The 23561-nt window shown below is 45.5% G+C and overlaps 1 protein-coding gene across 2 annotated transcripts; it reads left to right on the forward strand.

Annotated features, from left to right (window-relative positions):
* The first annotated feature begins 7429 nt into the window (after positions 1-7429).
* Tnip2 (TNFAIP3 interacting protein 2) lies at positions 7430-22902 on the forward strand. 2 transcript variants are annotated; one of them, XM_051200427.1, is made up of 6 exons: positions 7430-7750; positions 15756-16010; positions 18516-18605; positions 19372-19620; positions 19799-19918; positions 22059-22902. In XM_051200427.1, the coding sequence occupies exons 1-6, from the start codon at positions 7487-7489 to the stop codon at positions 22320-22322; spliced, it is 1242 nt and encodes a 413-aa protein (XP_051056384.1). In that variant the 5' UTR covers positions 7430-7486; the 3' UTR covers positions 22323-22902. The 2 variants fall into 2 exon arrangements, with proteins under 2 accessions (XP_051056384.1, XP_051056383.1); XM_051200426.1 differs by having other exon boundaries at positions 7431-7750; positions 22056-22902.
* Positions 22903-23561: the final 659 nt, after the last annotated feature.

Raw genomic sequence — 23561 nt, forward strand, 5'->3', positions numbered from 1 at the left:
CTTACAGTTTAGAGTCCATCATGAAAAGAAGCCGGAGCAGGAACTCAGGGCAGGAACCTGGAGACAAGAGCTGAAGAGGCAATGGGGGAAGGCTGCATCCCGCCTGTCCTCCATTCTTGCTCAGCTTTCTTATATAATGAGAGCCACCAGCCCAGGGGCCCACAGTGGACTGGCCCATCCGCACAGTCATCAATCAGGCTAATTGATGAGACATTTTCTCAATGGAGGTTCCTCCCCTCTTCCCAGATAGCTCCAGCTTGTGTCAAATTAACCAAAACAAAACAAAAGAAACCAAACCAACTAGTGTAGAGTTGCACGATCTGGAAACTTTATTTTCTTCCTCTTCTCTTTCTAGACTTTTTATTTAATGGTAGAACTCCCAGGCTCGTTTCTTTCTCTCTCATACACCTTCCCCCCCCAAGTGTTTAGCTTTACTTTAAGAGTCCCTTTATCCTGGGTTGGTCTCAGGAGTTAAAGGTTTTTGCGTCAAACCTGAGAAGCCCAGGACCCATACGGAGGGGGGAGAGGGTCAGTTCCCTGCAAGTTGTCTTCTGACCTCCACATGCATGCCCCTCTCTGCACTCTCTCAATAATACATAAATAAATAAATAACTTAATAAAGACCTTAATCTTTCCTTCTGGCTCTTCTATTAAGTTTCCAAGCTCATATATATATATTATATATTATATATATGCATATATATATATCTTTTTCTAGGATCATATTTATAGATTTCAAGGTACACACACACACACACACACACACACACACACACACATGATTGAACTTCTATGGAAGAATAGATAAATCTGTTGTCTCCAAGCCTTTTCTTAGCATATTTTATGCAGAACCAGAGCAAAGGCTATCTGGAGTTCAGTGTTGTTCCTCTGAACAGGAGGCCTTTGTCTCTCTGTTTTTCTTTGTTACTGTCTCCCTGTATAGGGGAAAAGAAGGGTTCATGTACACCAGCCCCACTGAATTTCACATTCCCCCATTTGAAAGACCTCTAGATTGAAGACTATCTCAGAGCAAACCAAGGTATGTGTAAGACACAAATGCACTCTTACACTTCCTAACAATTCCCATGCACAAGACTGAAATAAGCCTCCCTTAATGCTCAGGAGCTCACTGGGGAGAAGAGATTGTTGAGTGATTACATGAGGCCTTCTGGGACAGCAGCTGCAGCCTACCCCAGAAATAATCGGGATGCGCAGGTATCTATCATTCAGTGACCAGGGACTCTGGCACCTAGGTTTCAGGGAAGAGACACCCAGCCATCTAGGCTCAATCAAATGTTGCTCAGGCCTAGAGACTAAAGTTGGTGCCTGAGGCTTGGGTCCTCAAGCCTTTGCGGATACACTGCCCCCTTGTGGACACTTACCTGGAAGGCCCCTTGCACCTGTGAAGGCTAAAGTCTGTCCGCCTGCCTCATGTGTGTGCTGATGGGAATGTCAGAGCAGTGTGTGTGCATGAGTGTTTAGGTGTGTTGGCATCAGTTAGGCCAGTCACCAACCTTACCGGCCACAAACCAATGTATGAGCCTGGTCCTGGGAGGCCTTTATTCCCTACACAGCCTCCTTCTGGGCACACCTGACTCGAGGTCACAAGGATAGGATTGAAGTCCCAGCATTTAAGATGAAGCAGATCCCAAAGGTACCTGTGTGAGAGTCAGAGGAAGAGAGCTCTGAGGATTCAGACTGACAATTGTCTGTCAGCAAATTAAGCTAGAGTTAGGTGAGTGGCCTGTTCACCTGCTCTACTGGGATCAATGGAAACCCACGGCCCATCAGGATCTTCAATCTTCTCTTATCCTACACTTGGATACCCTGGGTACCTTTTGCTTGTTTCCCTTTCTTGGGAACCCAAGTGCCAGGCTTCTCTTCATCTTTCATTGCAATAGATATGCCAGTGCCCTCTCTAATTGTCACCCTCAACACAAACACTCACTATTGGCCCAGGCTAGTCCAAAACTTATGATCCTTCTGTCTCAGCCTCGTGGATGCTGGGATCCTAGGCCTAATCACCCTCTTTAAGATGGGTTTCCCCATCCCCTTCATGGTCCCCATGTATTTTCCCCCTTCTTTTCCTTACTATATTAGGCACATTTCTCCTTCCTGAGTCAAAATACCCAATGACAAGCAACTTAAAGGAGGAAAGACCTGTTTTGGGTATGCAATCCATCATAAGGAGAAGATATGACAGCTGGAGCATGAGGCCACATCCCAGGAAGCCAAAGGGACAAACATGACGCTCAAGCTCACTTTCTCCTTTTTATTCATGCTGGATTCTAGTGCATGGGATGGTGCTGCCTACATTTAGAAGGGATCTTCTCTATTCAGTAAACCCTTCCTGGAAACCTCCCATGCTCCCAAGTATGTTCCAGGTAATCTGATGATGATTATTAACCAATATACATGTACAAACTTTCCCTACTTCTTGGACTGGGCATCTGTCTCCACTATTAGGACATTTACCTATAATGCCCGGTAGTGGTATTGCATACCTTTAATCCCAGCATTTGAGTGCAGGGTCGGGGGACAGAGGCAGATGGATTTCTGTGAGTTTGAGGCCAGCCTAGTGTATGAGTTCCAGGACAGCTAGGGCTGATATATAGAGAAACTCTGTCTCAAAAAAATTTCCAAAAATCAAACAACAACCATCTAAATATAAATCTCTATGGCCTAGTAGCTGAATTTCAGTTAAAGGTGTGCATGTGCTGGGAACTTCCTGTGTTAACTTGAAGAATCTTAACCATGCCATAGAAGTTAAGTGTTCTTAGATGTCTGCAAGCTTCATCTACAGTTCTAAAGTCCCCAAGAGCTCAGAAACCCAAAGTATTTTCCTTAAAGTTGGTACTAAAGCTGACTTGAACTTTGGCATACTTAACTCGAATAGCTATTCCCTCTGTATTTCCAGAAACTGACTTGCTCTGCGGGCTGAGAGGTGCCCCCAGAGGAGCCCTAAATTGTATGTCAACTGCTAATGTTCTGTTACTATGAGACAAAGGATTTCAAGCATAGCTGGGGATGGTAGCTCTACCTACAATCCAAACCCAGGAGACTGAGGCAGAAAGATTGCCATGAGTTTGCCTGATTTACAGTTTGGATTGCAGAGTGGAACCCTATGCCAAAAACAAAGAACAAGGAAAAAATGGGTGCTGGTGGCACATGCCTTTATTCCCAGCACTAGGGACACGAGGCAGGTGGATCTCCATGAGTTCCAGGCTAGCCAGGGCTACAATGTGGTGAGATTCTGTCTCAAAACCAAAATGGAAGTGAAGAAAAAAATATAAAAGAACAAAAAGATCTTCAAGGGGCCTGGAGAGATTGCCCAGCGAAACAGATAGTCTAAAAATCTGATTTTGGATTCATAGCACTCATGTAAAAGCCAAGCATGATCACACATCTATGACTCTAGTATGGGGATTGGCGGTTGGAGATAGGAATTTGCTGGTCAATCAGTGAAGCCAACCTGTGAGCTTTTTGGGTTCGTGACACACCCTATCTCAGAAGATGGATAAGGTGAACAGAGTTGAAGACACTCGACATCAACATCTGACCTCTACACACACACACACACACACACACACACACACACACACACACACTAAATATAGGCAGGGTTTTAAATGAGTTCACCAGACCCGAGATAAATGATAAATAGGTGTTTTATGGGTAAGAGTAAATAACCGCTATGGCCTTTCTGCTCCAGAAGATACAGTCCCTATCCTTGTGATGCTCTCCGATACTCGAGAGATTAAGCCCACAGTTCCTCCACCTTAAAGGGGTCACGTCCGCACCTGAGATCACACCCAAAGGGTGTAGCCACTACCACACTTTCACTGGAAAGGCAAGATGCCACTACAATTCCCCTTTTTGTCTAAAGAAGAAGGTTTAAGCCTGATACAAAAAGTATATTCAATGATAACAAATGTCAAGTATATCCCAGGAGAAGAGAATGTAAAAACATACACAAATTAAGACCTACAACCAGCAAGAGCAACATTGAGCAAGAGAAATATTCTACATGTCCAGTTTTAAGGTAATGGCATTTAACAGAGATTACTCCGATAGTTGTCCTAATCTGGAGAATCTAAGTCTTGTACATAGTATTTTCTATCTAAGAGAGGATATTAGCTGTGACTGTCTAGTCTTTAACCTCATTAAAGACCTGAGAAGGAAAATAACATTGCTAGGGTAGGCAGGACGTGCAAGCGTGAGACTTCCTAAAGGTGCAAGTAAAGAGAGAAACAGCAGGCTACCCGGACAGTCACCCAAGGTCTCACAGCAACATTGGGGCAACCAACTTTGGCTAAGGCCTAGAGTACCTGACAGACCATCTTAGAAGGAGGGAAATTGAAAGACTGTCTTACTCTGACTTGGTAAACTTCAGCAATCTCTTTAAGTTTATTTCCTGCCAGCCCAGTCAGAACAGCGTGTCCAAAGTCAGCGGTTGAGGTGGGGGCAGTTCTTTGCCCAAGAGGCCAGCAGCCGAGAAGAGAATGAACCCCAAATAGAGTGTCATCCATGCCCATCATACTCTCAGGGATAGCTCGGTGCTGTCAGGAGCAAGTGTATCTCATGTCAACGGAGTTCTAAACTATTAAAACATTTAAGTGCCATATTCTGTAGGTCTTTGAAGTGTCTGAAGATCAAATATCTATGTTGGGTACATCTCTGAGCACATATAGAACCTGACTAACATCATTAGGTATAAGAAGCTTGGGTAACCATAATCTGTAATTCTCAGAAACATAATTGCCCTGTGACTGAAGCTTTCCAAAATAATTTAAACAATCTCAAAACTGGTGTGTTGCATAAGGACAATGGCCTCAAATTTGTAACTATATACATGTACATGTAAATCTCTAAAACAGAGGTAGAATTGAAATGTCTTGACCAGAGGTAGAAATGTATAATGCAATATGATAAAAATATCCTTAATTGTATCACTATACAAAATATCTTATGCATATGTAGAAGCAGCATATATACATAGAATATGATAAAGATAGTTTTATATTTGTGCGCAAAACATCCTAAACAGAAAAAAGAGCCTACACAGTATGACAAATATAATATACAAATTATTCAAAACAGAAATACAAAGTTAATTTTCCATAAGTTTCAACATATAAGACTCTATAACAATGTAACTTGTCTATAGCTAATAGTTGCTAAAATAGTTCACAAGAAGATATGTTAATCTCCATCTTCACATATGTACACACATATCACAGACACATATTCACACATTCATACTTATTTTTATTTTATGTGCATTAGTATTTTACTATGGTGGTCAGATCCCCTGAACTGGAGTTACAGACAGTTGTGACCTGCCATGTGGGTGCTGGGAATTGAACCTGGGTCCTCTGGAAGAGCAGTCAGTGCTCTTAACCTCTGAGCCAGCCCCACTTACACACTTTTTTTTTTTTTAAGCAACCTTTGTTACTTTGCAGTCAGAAGCCTTGGGAAATGTGGTACAGGGACTTCTCTGAGATGGAAGCCAGCATATGAGCTGGGCCTGCAATCTTTCAGAGGCCTCACTGGGGCTAGACAACTTAGTTCCAAACTGGTTCCTTCACTGAAGTGGACAAGCTGGGTGAGTCAATAGACACAATGTGTCTCATGACTTCCAGAGGTCTCCCATCAGCATCTCCCCAGCATCTCTCAGTTACAGACGGAGGTCTCCCATCGGCATCTCCCCAGCATCTCTCAGTTACAGACGGAGGTCTCCCATCGGCATCTCCCCAGCATCTCTCAGTTACAGACGGAGGTCTCCCATCGGCATCTCCCCAGCATCTCTCAGTTACAGACGGAGGTCTCCCATCGGCATCTCCCCAGCATCTCTCAGTTACAGACGGAGGTCTCCCATCGGCATCTCCCCAGCATCTCTCAGTTACAGACGGAGGTCTCCCATCGGCATCTCCCCAGCATCTCTCAGTTACAGAGGTCAAGTACTACTTACTGTATGGGCGCCACTCATATGCATGGATAGTGGGAACAGGACTCCTTTAGCGCTTGGTTACCTCAGGTATATGTTCCCACCTAAAACCAAAGCTTTTGAAGTCCAAACACATGTGGCCCATTGGAAGCTTCTGGGTTGTTTGGTGTCTATTTTGTAGTTCACAATCAGGATCAAAAGCACTTGAGTGATCCACCCCAGGCTCCTCACAGCAGTAACCGTGAAGATTTACCGGGCCAGGGTTCTTCTGTGTGGGGCCTCCTCCCCTTTCCCTTTATCCCACCGCTGCCTCCGTCAATCAAGATGTACCCTTCATGGCCAAAATAAATGCGTTTTTGTTTGTTTTGTTTTTCGAGACAGGGTTTCTCACATAGATCTGCCTGCCTCTGCCTCCGGAGCGCTTGGATTAAAGGCATGCACCACCAACACCTGGCTAAATGCTTTGTTTTATAAGCTGCCTAGCATTTTGTCACAGCAATAGAAAAGAAACAGACACACACCCGTTCTCTAGTGCCACAACAGCCCTACCAGGCAGGGAAGGCAGTATCTTTTCTGAACAGGAGTCTTGGCTCTGAGGGCTGAGAAGGAGCTGACCATAGGTAAGCCAGGGTCTATCCCATAAATACTTGGCAGGATCTGGCTTTGCTTATAGTTTGGTACCGCAAGTGGGTGAGTTTCTACAGGCTCAGCCACAACAGACAGGATGTTGAACACAGGAGACTGAACAAAGAAAGAGAAACACATCCTCACGTGAGGGGACTCCCGTGAGACCTTAGCAAGGACCTTTTGAAAGATCCTCACTGCGGGGGGGGGGGGGGTTGGGAGGGGGAAGACACTTCCCAGAGGGAAAACACCGTTTGTAAGGAAGCTGTGGGAAGGAAAGAGCCAGCGCCCTCCCGTTTTCTGCTTAAGAACAGCTTCTAGCACTAAGGCGGTCCTAACTCGAATTTAGGGTACACTGCGGTCTGGAAGCTGCCTCTGGGACCCAGCAAGCATCTTGGATGGGAAGTCCTCTCTGAGTTCAGTGTCCCTACGTGACGAAACGCAAGCCCAGTCTCTGGAGAGGAAGGAGCCTGCCCTGCCAATGAAACCTGACTCCATTCCACGTCCAGTGTTTGAAGTCATTTGATTTATTTGCTTTCCTTCAGAAGCTGCAGCAGAGGAAACCGAACCCCGAACCCTGATCGCAGTCTGGGTCTGACTCCGGGAAAATTCCTCAAACGGAGGGAACAGGGTCGCGGCGATGCGCCTAGGACTGTGGGCGGACAGCCCCTAGAATGGAACTGGTGCGTCGAGACCGAGTAGGAGGGATGAGTGGGAGCGGGCGGTGCCAGCCGTGGGCGGGGGCGGAGTCCGACTCCCGGCAATGGGCGAGGCGGAGCCAACTGTGGGTGGGGGCGGATTAGGCTCCTGGGAGTGGGCGGGGCGAGGCGGGAAAAGTTCCGGGAAGGCCGCTGGTGGTCGCTCCCGCTACTCGCAGAAGTTGGAGGTGCCGGGGTCCCCAGGAAGCGCCCAGCCATGTCGTCTGGCAGACAGGACGGCGCCCCGCGCGCGGCCGCTGCGCTCTGTAGCCTGTACCACGAGGCCGGCCAGCAGCTGCAGCGCCTGCAGGATCAGCTGGCGGCGCGCGACGCCCTTATCGCCAGCCTGCGCACCCGCCTAGCGGCTCTGCAAGGGGACACGGCGCCGTCGCTCGTGGACGCGCTTCTGGATCAGGTGGAGCGCTTCCGTGAGCAGCTACGGCGGCAGCAGGAAGGAACCACTGAGACCCAGCTGCGCCAGGTTCGGGGCGGGCGCGGCTGCCCCGGGCGGCCTCGGGAGCTTGGAGTGTGGCACCGAGCCCGGTCCCTGAGGGTCGTGCTGGTCTGAGGGCGCGAGGATATGAGGAGTGTGGTGCGGATCTGAAGAGCGCGAGGTCCAGAGGCATGGTCGTCTAAGGGGAGCATGAGGGAGCTGGGCTGTGAGAGTCAAAGGGTCTGAGGGCTCTGAGGTATAGGGGACCCTGAGGAGTTGGGGTCTGAAGGGCAAGAGTCTGCGGAGTCCAGGGTTCTGAGAGGTTGGAGATTCATTTGTAGGCCCGACCGATGTAATGCACAGAGGAGAGCAGGTGTCTCTGGGACACAGGGTTCTGGTGAGTACCACCAGGGTTAGGGATGCGGACATTTGAGAAGTACCCGGTCCTCGGGAGCTCAGGTTATGACCAGTTCTGAGGGACATATAATGGAGGTACGTTTGGGAGCCACCCTCTGGGTCTCTCGACTTTGAGGGGAACTGTTGAGGGAAACTTGCCCATGAAGTTCTCTGGCAGATCTGAGGAGCAGGTTACCCTGGAGTGCAGGGATCTGTGGAGCATGAGGTACTGAGGTAGTCTTGGACACATGGTTCTGTTAGTTGTGAGCTTCTCCAGTCTGTGCTCCAGACCCCAAAGGGGTGTATAGCTGTTTTCATCACAGCTTTATTGCTTTCAAGAGGTATCATGACCAAGGCAACTCTTACAAAAGGAAGTATTTCACTGGGGGCTTGATTACAGTTGTAGAGGGGTTAGTCCCTTATCATCACGGTGGGGACTATGGCAGCTCAAAAGCAGGCATGGGCCGGGAGTAGTGGCTGAGAGCTACATTCTTATCCCCTGGCAGAGAGAGACAGTGGGCTTGGTGTGGGCTTTTGAAACATGAAAGTCGGCCCCCAGTGACACAGCTCCTCCAACAAAGCCACACCTCCTAATCCTTCCCAAATAGTGCCACTCCCTAATGACTAAGCACTCTAATATATGAGCCTATGGGGGCCGTTCTTATTCACACTACTACATAGGACACCAGGTTTGAAGGAGATGGAGTTCTGAGGAGGGCTGATGTTCAGGGTTCGGAGGGAGCAGGGTTTAAAGGGACACTATAGGCTCTGAAGGACCTGGTGAGGCATGGAGTGTAGAGGGTCTCAAGGACATACAGGCATTGCTTTTTGAGGAATGTGTGTAGGTTCCTGTGTGTGTGTGTGTGTGTGTGTGTGTGTGTGTGTGTGTGTGTGTGTGTATTTGTGGGAGTGCAGATTTTGGGTATTGTGTTCTGGTATTGTGTTAGGGAAATCTTTTGTGGAATGTGGGTTTCTGAACCTTGTGTGGGGTGCCAGGGACCTGAGAGACACATAGGGTTCAAGGGATGGAGCTCTGAGAGAGAAGGCCACATCTTTGATTGGTGGCTTTTAGTGTTATATTTGAAGAAGTGACAGGAAGAGCCTACCAAGTGCCTGATAATCTGTGAAGTCTTTGGTTCTCCTTGTCATTTGTGTTATTTGGTTTCTGAGAGATACCATAAGCAAACTGAAGCAAGGGAAATGCTTCCCTTTAAATGTTACTTGTAAATCTGACACCCTTCCCTGACCTTGGGTGAATACTGGCATGTTATTGCATTTGGTCCAGGGCTATACTGGTTTTCCCAGGAAAGAAAATAAGCCTGTAAGGAAAGTAGCTGGCAAAAGGTAAAGTTTGTTTCCAAGATTTCACCCCCACAGCTACATTTCTTTTCTTCTTTCTTCCATCCCTACACCCTTTGGTGTTAGTGATTGACCTAGAGCCTCACACATTCAGAAAACTGAATCTCCAGTTTTCTTTTTCTTTTTTATTTTAGACCTGGTCTCACTAAGTTACCCAATCTGATCTTAAACTCACTGTGAATCCCAGGTAGGCCTTAACTTTGGATCCTTCTGCCTCAGTCTCTCAGGCAGATGGTATTATAGGCCTTTGCCACCAGTGCTGGCCACAGCAAAATTTAAGAGGGAAAAAAAATGTTTTTTTTTTTCTGATGGTAAAGTTCAGAACATCTGAAAAATAAAGGAAAGAATAAAATAACCCCACATGCTTTTTGCACACCTCTTACCTGTTCTTGCTATTTTTGAGTTGATCCTTACTATGCAGATTTTCTTTATATTATGTTGTCATTGTTTTCTACCCATATTATTACCAGATGCCTCCCCACTCCACTTTTCCCTCTTTCTGGAAGGAGGCTTGTAAAGTAGAGCAGAAGGGAAATGTAGAGTCCGCCTGATTTAGTGTTGTGCACATCAGGAGCTGCAGTTGAATGTGTCACCACAGAGTGAGTGTGTCACCAGAGTGAGTGTGTCACCACAGAGTGAGTGTGTCACCACAGAGTGTGTCAGTCACCACAGAGTGTGTCAGTCACCACAGAGCGTGTCAGTCACCACAGAGTGAGTGTGTCACCACAGAGTGAGTGTGTCACCAGAGTGTGTCACCACACAGTGTGTCAGTCACCACAGAGTGTGTCAGTCACCACAGAGTGAGTGTGTCACTAGGTATTTATGGGAACAGTTAGGATAAGAGAGCTCCCCATAATCAGAGCAGAGCTGCATTTGCAGCCTGGTGGCCACTGGTATTCAATGCAGATGCATGCACATGAAGCCCTGTAGAGGCCCAGACAGAACCAGTCTGTGATCCCAGTATTTGTGGTCCTACATCCTCTGATATAGGGATTTTGTTCTTAAAATTTTTTAAAGAACGAATTTCTTAAAATAATTTTAAGAATTATTTGTAATTTTTAAAGGAAACTTTGTTAACATTGTGGTGACTTTAAATGTTACAAAACTATCACATGGCTTCTTAGTTTGCCAAAACAAATTGACTAAATGTATTAGCAGTAGACATAGGTATCAAAAATTATCCTGTTAGAATAGCTCTGAACAATCTGGGCAATGGTGGCACACACCTTTAATCCCAGAACTCAGGAGGCAGAAGCAGGTGGATCTCTGTGAGTTCGAAGCTGGCCTGGTCTACAAAGTGAGTTCCAGGACAGTCACACAGAGAACCCCGTCTCAAAAACCAACCAATGAACAATCAACACAAAACAACCAAAACAAAACAATCCTGTTCATTTTCATCTCAGAGTTGTTGTTTTTTCTATGATGTAGCTTCTTTGGTCATGTGGTTTGCAGAGGTATGCACAAGATAAGGCTAATGTAACTAATATAATAAATTAGTTATTAATGTAACACATTCTATGACTTTGTACTAGTAACTGTCTTAGTTACTTTTCTGTGAAGAGATACCATGACCAAGGCAACTTATAAAAGAAAGAACTTAATTGGGGCTTGCTCACAGTTTCAAGGGTGAGTCCATAACCATCATGGGGGGAGAGAGACAGCATGCAGCTGCCAACAAGTAGCTGAGACCTGCATCTGATCCACAGGCAGGGGACAGAGAAAGCACTGGGCGTGGTGAAGGCCCCCACCCTCAGGACTGGTATAGCTTTTCCAACAAGGCTACGCCTCCCATTCCTCCCCAAAACAATTTCACCAATGAGGGACCAGGTATTCAAACATCTGAGCCTATGGGGGCCATTCTCACTCAAACCACAGTAACTAATGTAATACATTTTATGATGACAAATATGTGTGAGAAATTTTGGCAAATGTCAAAGAGACTATGTGCTTGTCAAATCAATGCAAGTGCAATAGCACTTTAAAATTTTATTATCTTCTTCTTACCTCTTAAATTGTACTAGTGAATGCAACATTGTTATATTTTAAATCATTTGTTCTTCATCTGTAACAAAGGGAAATAACTGCAACTGGCCTTAGTTTTAAAATCAAATAATGTGGGTCTAGGAAGATGATCAGCAATTAAGAGTACATATTGCTCTTGCCGAAGACCCAAGATTGGATCACAGCATCAAGAGGCTCACAAGTGCCTGCAAGTCAAACTCCAAGGGATTTTTTTTTTTTAACAACCTCTTCTGGCCTCCATAGGAACTTGAATGCACATATACATACTCACATACAGATACATAAAATAAAAAGCTGCTCTGGGCAATGGTGGCACATACCTTTGATCACAGCACTTGGGAGCGAGAGGTAGGTGGATCTTTCTGAGTTTGAGGCTAGGTCTACTTGAAAAACAAACAAATATATAAATATAAAAAGCTGGGCATGTTGTTGTAGGTCTTTAATCTAACACCCTTGCAGCGGAGGCAGGTGGATCCTTATGAGTTTGAGGCAAGTTTGATCTACATAGTGAGTTGTAGCCAGAGCTATATTGTGAGACACTGTCTCAAAAAGCCAAAGTAGAGTTTCAGGACAGCCAGGGCTAAACAGTGAAACCTTCTGTCTTGAAAAATTAGCCCCCCTAAAAGCCAAAATAAATGAATAAATAAATAAAGTCTAAAAAAAGGAAATAGGGTTGACAAGATGGCTCAACAGGTAAAGGCAGTTGTCATCAAGCCTGATGACCTGAACTTGATCCCAGAACTTGTGTGGTAGAAGGAGAGAACAGAGTCCTGCAAGTTGACCTTCACATTCATGCTAAGTCATATAGGCTTTTGTATGCATGCTCCTTCTCTCTCTCTCTCTCTCTCTCTCTCTCTCTCTCTCTCTCTCTCTCTCATTAAGTCATACAGGCTTTTGTATGAATGCTCCTTTTCTTTCTTTCTCTCTCTCTCTCTCACACACACACTAATTAAAAAACACAATTCTTTTTATTGTTTACTTTTTGTTTTTTGAGACAGGGTTTTTCTGTGTAGCCTTGGCTGTCTTGGAACTCATTCTGTAGACCAGGCTGGCGTCAGACCCACAGAGATCTGTCTGCCTCTGCCTCCCGAGGGATTGGATTAAAGGAGTGCTCCTCCTCCACCATCACCAGGCATAAACACAATTCTTAAAGAAGGAAAAAAAAAAAAAAACCAGAAATAGTAATATGAAACAAATGGTTAATTATAGGTATCTTTCACTAAAGAAATGGTTAACATAATTATTTGCATATGTAGTAAAATACATTGTGATTATAGGCAACTTATTTAACAAGATAGTACACAAATTTAGATTTCCAAGGCAGCATGCTTTATACTTCCTAGAAAGCAAAGACAGTGGGGGAAAAAAAATCTCCCAGGCAAATGGCAAGGGACGAGAGACCACAGGTAATCAAATCTGTACAGCATTAGCAACATCAAACAACATAAGCTTCTATAATAGTTGCCTTGAGTTTTGATCCAGAAGAATTCCAATGGAGAAGCAGGGTAATACACAATATGTCAATAGTCCCAGCCACTCAGGAGGCTGAGGCAGGAGGATCCCAATTTTGAGGTTAGCTTGTATTATAAAGCAAGACTTTGTATTTTTAAAAAGGTTAAAATATATACTTATTTTTTAAAAAAAGAAAAAAAAATCCAATGGAGGTCAAAGCCAGGATAAATTCTTTGAGAGGGAGTTACCACAAACATCTCTTCCTAAAATGTTAACATCAAAGAAAACCATACAGCTGTGTAAACCTTTAGTAGTTAAAATGCAATGAGAAATGAATTTCTTTCCTTGTGATATATGGGATTTCTTCACTCAGTCCAAAGGTTGGTTTTCCTGGACCCCTTTTCCATTATATACAACAGGAAACTTTTCAAACATTCCAAATGTGTCTTAGAACATAGTTCATATGTAAAAACTGCACTTTGAATGATTCGAATGTGCCAATGGAATGTATTAGACCATAAGCAACTATGAAGCTGTTTCAAATGTTGAGCTAGGGTGGTGACACACCCATTTAACCCCAACACTTAGTATGCTGAGGCAGAAGGAGCTGAGTGTGAGACCAGCCTGAGCTTTGTAGTAAGGCAATCTCAAATAAACAACACACACCCACCCACACACACACACACACACACACACACACACACACACACACAGAGGAGAAAGATATTAATGACTTTTCTGTGGATACAAAATTCATAGAAAAGATTAAACTGAAAAGGAACAGCATGTGTTTGTTGAAGGTAGTTTGAAGAGGGCTAGGAGGAATAGAAAATGTTTCTGGTTGTACAAGGTCAAGGGGCCTTGTCAGGATCCCAAATTGGCCAAGGGGGTACATATACAAGGAATATGTCTGTACTTTTTAAATTTTAAAAAATATTTTAACTTTCTTTAAAAGATGTACTTTATTTCATATATGTGTGAGTGTCTGCATGCATGTATGTGCACCATATACTTGCTTGGTGCCCATAGAGTCCAGAAGAGGGCATCAGATTCCATGGAACTGGAGTTATAGATGAGCTATCTGATGTGGGTGCTGGGAACTAAACCTGGTCCTCTGCAAGAGCAGCAAATGCTCTTAACCACTGAGCCATCTCTCTAGCCTGATATACTTTTATTTTTAAGATATGTTTGTATGTGTTTGTCTGTATGTCATGTGAATGTCAGTGCTGATGAAGTTGAGAGTAGAGTTCAGATTGCCTGGAGCTGGAGTTACAGGTTGTTGTGAGCTATACCACATTGATGCTGGGAACTGGGGGTGTGGAGGGACCGAGAGGAGTCCGTGTGTCTGGATGAGGCTGTAGCTTGTCCTCTGACAGTATCTGGAGTGGGACCTGGGACTTTACCCCATCTGCAACTTGAGGCCTGGATGGATGACTTTTCACACTTCTTTCAGATAAGATTTTCTGGTTAATGGTGCTATTTACCATTTGGTCCATCACAATACAACTGTGCTGTCTGAAATACCTTCTTAGATGGACATTAGTGGTTAGAGTAGGGATAGTTCTAATTCAGTATGACCTCACTTGAACTAATGATATCTACAAATACTCTCTTATTATTCTTTTTGTTTTTTCAAGCTCAGATTTCTCTGTGTAGTCTTGGCTGACCTGGAGCTCACTCTGTAGAACTCTCAGAGATCCACCTGCCTCTGCCTTCCAAGTGCTGGGATTAAAGAATGTGCCACCACCATCTGGCTACAAATACTCTATTTCTATTAGTTTTGTTTTGAGACATGATCTCACTATGTAGCCCTGGTTGGTCTGGAACTCGTTATGTAGGCCAGGCTGGCCTCAGACTCACAGAGATCTACCTGACTCTACCTCTCAAGTGTTGGGATTAGTGTGTACTGGCATACCTGACTGAGATTATTTTAAATGAAGTTTGAAAATATTTTAAGATGAAAAACTTCAAAGTTAACTATAGCAGGTTTTCTATTGGGCCACCAACCAACTCCCAAATTATGACATGAGGACTTACCTGTTTCTCTTTATCTCTGCTTCCTCTCAGGGCTTTTTACCTTTCTTTCATTCAGTATGTCTTATTCTGTGTCTTGCTGGCTGGCAGCTGCTTGGCTGGCTAGCCTGGGTGTCTTCTTCTCTTCCTCCCTCATCCTCTCATCTCCTTCTCTTCTCTATTGAGCCTAGATTCCTTTTCCTACTTATTCTCTCTTACTACCAGCTTCTCCCTCTACTGCCTAACTATTGGCCATTCACCTTACTATTAGACCAATCAGGTGTCTTAGGCAGGCAAAGCAACACAGCTTTACATCATTAAACAAATGCAACATAAACAAGTATGACACATCTTTATATAGTTAAAGTAATATTCCATAAGTTAACCGTATTATTATCTCAAAAGCCTGCCTACAGGGTGTTATCTAGTGATACATCATCCTTGCCAGAGTTTCCTGTGTTTTATCACATTTGCTTCCTCTTCCCTTCATGTAGCCCAAAGTTGTTATTTAGTTGATGATGGCCTTGAACCCCTTCTATTCCTAACTCTATCTCCTAAGTGCTAGGATTACATGTGTCTTATTGTACCTGGCTTAGAACATTTGCTTTTTAGCATTTTTTTCATTTAATCAAGCTGTGCTTTAATTTTTACAACTATTGAACCTGCCTGTCTTTCTTTACTGTTTTTAGATAGGCTCTCTCTGGCTGGCCTCAAATTCTTGATCCTCCTGACCCATCCTCCCCACTGCTGAGATTATAGGCATGTGTCACCACACCAATCTAACTGTGTTTCGAAATGATTTTCCTTTTAGGAAGTTGAGAGACTTACTGAGCGACTAGAAGAGAAAGAGAGGGAGATGCAGCAGCTGATGAGCCAGCCTCAGCATGAGCGAGAGAAGGAACAAGCCAGGGCGGCCAGTGACATTCTGTGCCGCTCCTTGATGGATGAGACTCACCAACTGCGCAGAACACTGGCTGCCACTGCCCACATGTGCCAACATCTGGCCAAATGTCTGGATGAACGACAGCATGCACAGGGAGATGTTGGGGAGAGAAGCCCCGATGAGGTAGGCAGTGTAACTGAGTGAAGACTCTGGTGTGGCAGAAGTCATCGCCTGTCCTGCTCTGAGACTCCTGTGCTCACTAAGGTCTAGGGGTGCCCCAGAAGTGAGGGGAGTACGCTTGCTTATCCAGCGAGCTCTGATGAAACATGTGACAGGAAAGCTGAGTGGCCCTGCTTCCCCAGCTCCCAGCACTGTCTGAAGCTGATCCTGCATGCGTATGGGGATGGCACTTTGGTCTTTTCTGCCACTGAGGATAGGAAGAGCTGGGGATTGAGGGGCCTCCCATAGGAAGTGTTGTCACAAACAGAGAAACTGAGGCAGATCTAGGTGATACTGCTAAGGAGGAGCAATGCCTCCACATGCCACTTATGAAAAGTCCAGGCCTAAAGCTGCTGGGAGATCCATAAGCACCAGCCTTTTGTAGACTACATGCATCTGAGTGCTAAGAGTTGATCAGCCACAAGCCTCACAAAAGAGCCAGAACTTCTGTTGCCAGCAACATGGCCTGCCATAAACTAGGAGACCTGCCACCCTCATGGCTAGTTTCCTCATTCTCACATGACACGGAACATCTGCATGCCTCAAAACTATGAACCCCATGTAGACGAAATGTGAGGTGGACAGCAGATGGTGACAGAGGCTCCAGAAGGGCCAGGTTGCAACAGGGACTCAAGAAGAGCCCTCTGTGCCTTCAGGCCAGGATAGTTTGGTGGAGGAGAGGAGCATGACCAAGGTTTTGGCATTGAGCATCCATAAGGTAGTCATGGGGAAGAGATGCATCTTGAAAACCAGAGGGCTCCTGGACAGGAATAGCTGTGATGGATGGGACCAAGACTCAATATATGCCAGGTACTGGGTGGGCATGGTACTTTATTTCCTGCTTCCAGGTGGTGCTAATCTGTGTGGAGCTGACAGGGAAACAGGTACATATGGCATACCTTGCCTCAGTCATCAGTGGATGTATTTGTGACTTTTCGTGTTACTACAATACCAACCGACACAACTTCAGGGAGGGTTTCAGTCTAACATGGTGGGGATGGCATGGCCAAATTCATGGTAATGGGAATTTGTGACAGAGGATCCTCACATCATAGCAGACCAGGAATCACACAGAGAGTCAGAGAGACAATGAGACCGTGGGGAACTTCGGGTGGGTATCAGCTTCAGAGGCCTGTCTTTAATGGGTTACTTCTGACTGCTAGGCTATACTTTACTAAAGTTTCTATAGCTTCCATAAATGGCACCAGCAGCTGAGGATCAAGTTTTCAAACTATGAGTTTGTGGGGAGCATTTCCAATTCAGATCATAACAGTGGAGCAGGCTGAGTCTACATCTCATGTACACTGTCCCAGACAGAGCCTCTAGGTCATATCCCTTTCTAGGAAATTCTCTGAGACTGCAGCCGTGTTCATGAGGCTGTATGTGTTCTGAGGAAAGTGGACATACAGCTACCAGCGGCTTCTCTAATGTATAGAGAAACTTAGTCAAGAACCATCCGTCTCAGTTGGGTTCCATAAAAGAAATCCCAAGAAGGAACACAGTTGTCTTCTTTGCTGGATAGGAGGAGGTGGGTGCTCTTGTCCAAGTTTGTATCATTGTAACATTCTCTTTGAAGATCTTGAAGAAGCTTCACACTGTGATCAGCCTGAGGTGGGTGCTGAGACAGGCATCTCATGTCTCTTAAGGCAGTATCACTGTCTCAGCCCTGGACTTGGCTGAGTCATCTGGGGCTTACTGGGTTAGGACATACACTTCCTGTCATTCAAGGGGAATTTTTAAAAGTTATGTCAGTGATTTACAGTCCTCTGTGCTGTTCAGTGCCTGGAATTTCTGGGCTACAGAGTCTGCCCCAGGAAAGTTTTCTGAGACTTTACAGTGGGGTCAGTCAGCTGCTATTAGGGGTTGGTTTGGGGTGTGGCTTCTGTAAGTGAATGGCCCTGATTGTGGCCCTGTGTGAAGCCCAAGTTAGGTCATCTCATTCAGATTAGTTTGCTCATCTATAGGCAGGGTTTCTGTCTTGATGACTGTGAAGGAGGTAAGACTGATCTGTGGCCAGGCCCAAACCAGGGACCTGGAAAGCCTCCTAGATGCTGGATTGTGTGGTATGTCTCTGTTATGTTCCAGTCCACTCTATTGCCTGTGATATTAAATGAGCTCTGGCACTATAAAGGTTTGTTACAGCTGGTATACTTACTTTTAGACTTGATGACAACAGAATGTTTAGGTCCAGAATATTTAAAATACAAATAGCTCATGTTGGTAGGTAGGAAGGGACAAGGACAGGCTCCTGGCCTCTGTCAGTCAGGAGTGGATCTTGCAGGAGCTGGACTTGCAAAGTCCTTTGTATCTGTTTTACTTCTCTATCAAGTGGAGAGTCACCACCTCCTACACTGCAGCTGCATTAACTGTCTGTGGCCTCAGCCTAGGGCTCTAACTTCTCCTTTTCTGTATGTGATACAGATATGTAATACAGTGACATGACATCTCTTTGTCTCTCTTTTTATGTAGCTAGGGAATACAAGCAGGAATGCTTCTGACAAGAGTATTATTGAGAAGTTACAGGAAGAAAATCAACTATTAAAACAAAAGGTGACTCATGTGAGTATCTGACATCCCATTGAGGAGGAAAATTAACCCTGACAAATGGTAAAAGGAGGTTTTTCTTTAGCTGGTGCTTAGAGGTGGCATCTGCCCCCTGGCTATTTTAACTTGATACACAGGGTCTCCAGAGACCTGACCTTTCTGCCACAGAGGATGTACAGATTCTGTACATTAACTAGTCAATAAAGGAAGTGCAAGAATTCCCATCAGGAAGTAATTTTGAGTGTGTATGTTATATGCGAATGTGTTTGTATTTGCATGTATCAGGCAATTGCACTCTACCTTTATTTATTTATTTTTTTTGCAACAGGTTCTCTTGCTGAATCTGGCACAAACAGATTTGGCACGGCTAGCTGGCTGGCCAGTGAGCTCCAGGGATCTGCCTGTCTCACCATCCCCAGCAGTAAGAGTTCAGTCATGAGCATCATACCCAGCTTTTACATGGATGCTGGCAATCTGAAATCAGGTCTTCATGCTTGCTCAGCAAGTACTTGACTGGCTGAGCCACTGCCCCAGTAGTTTTGTTGGGTTTCCTTTTCCCACTCTGCCTCTTGGAAGCAGTTTTTAAGACAAGAAAATAACAGAGTTCATATCTGTCTAAGACCCATAATATGGATGTTACTATAATACATCAGGATTCTCTGGTAGGCTTAGAACTCTCTACACAAAGGAAAGGCAAGGGAGGCAGTTTCATAAATTATTGCTGATAATCACAGTTCCAAATAGGCTTGAGCAAATGTGTCTTCTGGTTCTGTCTTTTCAGGTAGAAGACCTCAATGCTAAGTGGCAGCGTTACGATGCCAGTAGGGATGAATATGTGAAGGGGTTACATGCACAGCTAAAGCGGCGACAGGTCCCTCATGAGCCGGAGCTGATGAAGAAGGAGATTTCCAGGCTTAACAGACAGTTGGAGGAGAAAATAAATGACTGTGCCGAAGCGAAACAGGAGCTGGCAACTGTGAAGATGGCCCGGGACACTGCACTGGAGCGAGTGCAGATGCTAGAGCAGCAGGTGTCCTCAGACACTGGGGAGGGCTAACAGGGATGTTTGTCTACAACATAGGGAGTGGCCAGAGTCATGGGGCAGCCTCACTAAAGGCTTGGTAGCACTAGGTGGGATACAATAGTGGGAGAATCGAGGTAAGAATTTTCTCCTTCCTTGAATAGAAATGAGCATTGTCTTTTCTCAGATTCTTGCTTACAAGGATGACTTCAAATCAGAAAGGGCAGATCGGGAACGAGCTCATAGTAGGATTCAAGAACTGGAGGAAAAGGTCATGTCCTTGATGTCCCAAGCATCCCAGAGACAGGTAAGAGCACAAGACTCTTAGTATTTTTTATTATGAATTTTGTCTGCAAAGATTTATTGGCTGAAAATACTGTTAGTGATAGGCCCTTCTGCACTCTGCAGAGTAACCTCTCCTGGGCCTATGGTATGGCCATAGAAAATCTTTTACAAAACCTCTCTGTGGTACTGTATTTAGTTGTGGAGGTTGGCACGATGGCCTGTGTTGGTCAAGGCTAGTTGCCTCCTTGCTTATTGTTGCCATGCAACCCAAGTGTACCCCAGGCCCTAGGTGCTTTATGGGCAGCTTCTGTGTCTGTCCTCTTGAGGTAGAGACCCTGGTTACTGTGTTGCAGAGGTGTGACACAGGCCCCAAGCACTAAACAGGCCGGTTCTCCAGGATGGCCAGTGGGCCTGTTGCCATCTTTATTTTTAGTGCTGGTGTTGTCAGTGCAAGTCTCTCAGGCATGAAAGCTGGACATGCGTGCCTTTTACCTCTCCTCCCTGGATAGACTCATGCTCTGCAGTTTCCAGAGGTTTGTTACTTTGGCCACTTAGTGTCTGTGCATCTGTCCTGGGAAAAACACCTGGCTCCCCTGAGAGAACTTCCTGTCCTGACATAGCTTGGATAAGGAAGCGCCTCTGGAAATGAGTAGGCTGAGAAATGACCCTGAAACTGTCTTTCCCAATAAGATGTTACAGGAATTGGGCTGCCCACAGTTCTGTTCTGAGCAGCTGCTGGACCTCATCAGCCTCCGCCTTCCTTCTTCTGCACCAAGGGCACAGAATCCTGGTAGATACCTTTCTTCAGTTCCCTTGAGCTAAATTCCCATCATGGGGCTGGACACAAAGCACTTACGATGGATGGATTTTGTTGGGAACCTGTGCTCCTCCCTAAGTCCACAGGCCAACAGGGTGGTACTAGAGGGCTTCAGCAGTCATAGAGGGCCCTCCCCAGAGCCTCTGCTGCCCTTCTGATGTCAAATAATGGAGTGTGGGTGTTTCCCCGCTCCCTGTTCTAGATCTGGCTTTTTCAAGGTGGTGGGGCCATAGGAGGCTACTCTCCTAAAGCACCAGGACTGTAGGCATAAGGCAGAATCCTCTGTCCCATGCCAGGAATGGGGTATTTTCTAACATGCCTGTAGGTTCACTGGCTCCTTTGTGTTTTAGATCGCGAGGTCATTAAAGGTGCAGTCATCATAATGACCTCTCAGGCAGCCTTACAGGGATGTGCCAGGGGAGTGACCATACCATACCAGTTCTCGGTCTGCCAAGCCAGGTCCTCCAAGGGATTTCTGTCAGACCCAAGGGCTAGATTTCTGGTGGGAGCCAGGGCCTTTGCACTAGTTGTGGCCCCTCAAGCACCCATTGTTGCTCTACCCAATGGGGACAATCACATGACAGCGGTGTTGAGTGTGAGTGATAAGACACTGTCCCTCTGAGAAAAATCCAAATTCAAATGTAAAGTAAAAACAAGACTGGGTGCTGGAGTAAGGTTCCCACATATGAAGCAATGGGGACTACCGCCCAGTGCTTTGTGGCATTTGGTTAGAGCACATGGACCAGGCTGTGCAAAGGGTGCACTCAATGGCTGTCACTGTAGGTCTCAAGTGTAACACCTCAAATTACATTGAGGTACAGTAGGACTTTGTTTTCCTGTTCCCTGGCTAATGCCCTGCTGCCTACACCACTCCCCAGCTGCCTCACTATGATGGTAGTGGGGCGTGGCATCATCACTTCCTTCAGAGAATGTCCTAGGGCTGAGGGCTCTAATCAGGCTTTCACTTAATGGATGGGGAGAAAAGGAATTTAAGCTTTTAGGAACTCCAGAGAGTAAAGTAAAATACCTTGATTCTTCTATTATCACCCCCCCCCACCCCACCAACCTGCCTCTGCCTCCCAAGTGCTGGGATTAAAGGTGTGCACCATCATTGCCCAGTTAACACCTTGATTCTTGACCTTCGTTCCACACTACTTAGAGAAACTCTTGCAGTATGTGGACCTGATGTTTGATGAAGTGATGTATTGTGGTATAGCAATAAACAAGGTAATGGGATTTAAGTTCTACTCTGAGATACAGTGTGTTTCTAGTTGTTAGAACCTAGGATCAGGCTTTGTGACTTCTAGCATTGCCCACAGTAAACTGACCTTTGACTTCTCAGCAGGACTTCCGGGAGCCAGGACCCTGTTGGATTTATTCGGGGAATAAAACTGCCAAGTACTTAGAGATGGATGCACTGGAGTGTGTGGCACCTGGTGGCTGGAGGCCTGGGCCTGGGTCCCAACAGATGGAACTTTCTGCAGAGGGTGGGCATGTTTACACTGCCCATAGAGGTCAGGGTGACCTTCAGTGCCCTCATTGTCTGCGGTGCTTCAGCGATGAACAAGGCGAGGCATTCCTCAGGCACCTGTCTGAGTGCTGCCAATGAGCCAGAGCCACCACACCCAGTGTGGCCCCTGGCCAGCGTAGGTATGCTAAGGGATTGGGTAGGTGTCTTCAGACTCAGTCCTCATTGGCAGAGCAGAAGGAAGAGAAGCTATCAGTTTTCTCTCATGTGGAGTTTGTATCCCAGTTGTCAGTTCAAAGCTACAAACTATCTGGTGTGCTGGTATCCAGAGGCCTGCTTGCACTTAAGAGTTATGTCCTTTCCAAAGTGGGAGGTCCGTCCTGTTGTACAGTGAGGTGTCTCACTCCCAGACTGGTCTGTACTGCATTAGTTGTCAGTACACTAGGGCCTTCCCAGACATAATAGTCACATAGATGCACCCAGTACTATTACCTTGCAACAACAACAAAGCACCTTTATTTCCTAATCGTTTATTTTTTATAATAAGTGGACTTATTTGCTAGGCAGTGGTGGCACACATCCCAGCACTTGGGAGACAGAGGTAGGCGGATCTCTATTAGTTCAAGGCCAGCCTGGGGTACAAAGTGAGTTCTAGGACAGGCTCTAAAGCTACACAGAGAAACCCTATCTCAAAAAACCAAAATAAAATATAACAAATGGATTTATGACTGTGTTGCTCTCAGAGTTGGGCTGGGATATATCCAGGAACAATTGGTGTTTTCTAGCTGCTTAGGAAAGACCACTAGTAAGGAGAAACTGTCTCAAGGACCGTCCTGCCTGCTAAGGCTGCATGGGCGGAGGCTGCCTTAGGATTTGAGGAGCGCAGTCTACCAATTTAGTCTTTTTTACCCTTAGGAATTCCAGAGAGCCAGGTAAAATAATGTAACCCCTGACCTATGTTCTGTACTACTTAAGAGAAACTCTTAGGTATGTGGATTGAAGGCCTGATGTTTGGTGGAAGTGAGGAACAAGGGACAGGTCATCCTTTAACAGGAGCATGGATGCTCACATTTTTTTGAGTGCAGGATTGTTACAGTATCTAGGCAAGAGGCCATTGGATAGTGACTGTATGAGCTACGTTAATGACTGGGTACTAACCCAGTGCTTTGCAATGGCCTCTTCAGTCCTGACCCAGGATATAAAGGAAATGGGTAGGTATGAAGTAGGAGGCAGGCCATACTGAGAATGTATTAGAACTAAGCCATGGCAACATGGCGTGTCAAGTGACAGGACAAGAGGGAGCTGTGTGCTAGAAGACTGTAGTATAGTGCTAAGAGTTTGATGTATTAATAATCTCTTTTTTGTAACAGTTTTAGAAGG

This window comes from Phodopus roborovskii, unplaced genomic scaffold (genome assembly GCF_943737965.1).
Source record: "Phodopus roborovskii unplaced genomic scaffold, PHOROB, whole genome shotgun sequence".
Classification (NCBI taxonomy): Eukaryota; Metazoa; Chordata; class Mammalia; order Rodentia; family Cricetidae; genus Phodopus; species Phodopus roborovskii.

Bases quoted from the DNA above. Each gene is read 5' to 3' on its own strand.
- Tnip2 (XM_051200426.1), top strand. From the start codon at position 7,487: ATGTCGTCTGGCAGACAGGACGGCGCCCCGCGCGCGGCCGCTGCGCTC. The intron at 7,751-15,755 runs GTTCGGGGCGGG...TTTTCCTTTTAG, and splicing joins CTGAGACCCAGCTGCGCCAG to GAAGTTGAGAGACTTACTGA. The intron at 19,621-19,798 runs GTGTCCTCAGAC...GTCTTTTCTCAG, and splicing joins TGCAGATGCTAGAGCAGCAG to ATTCTTGCTTACAAGGATGA.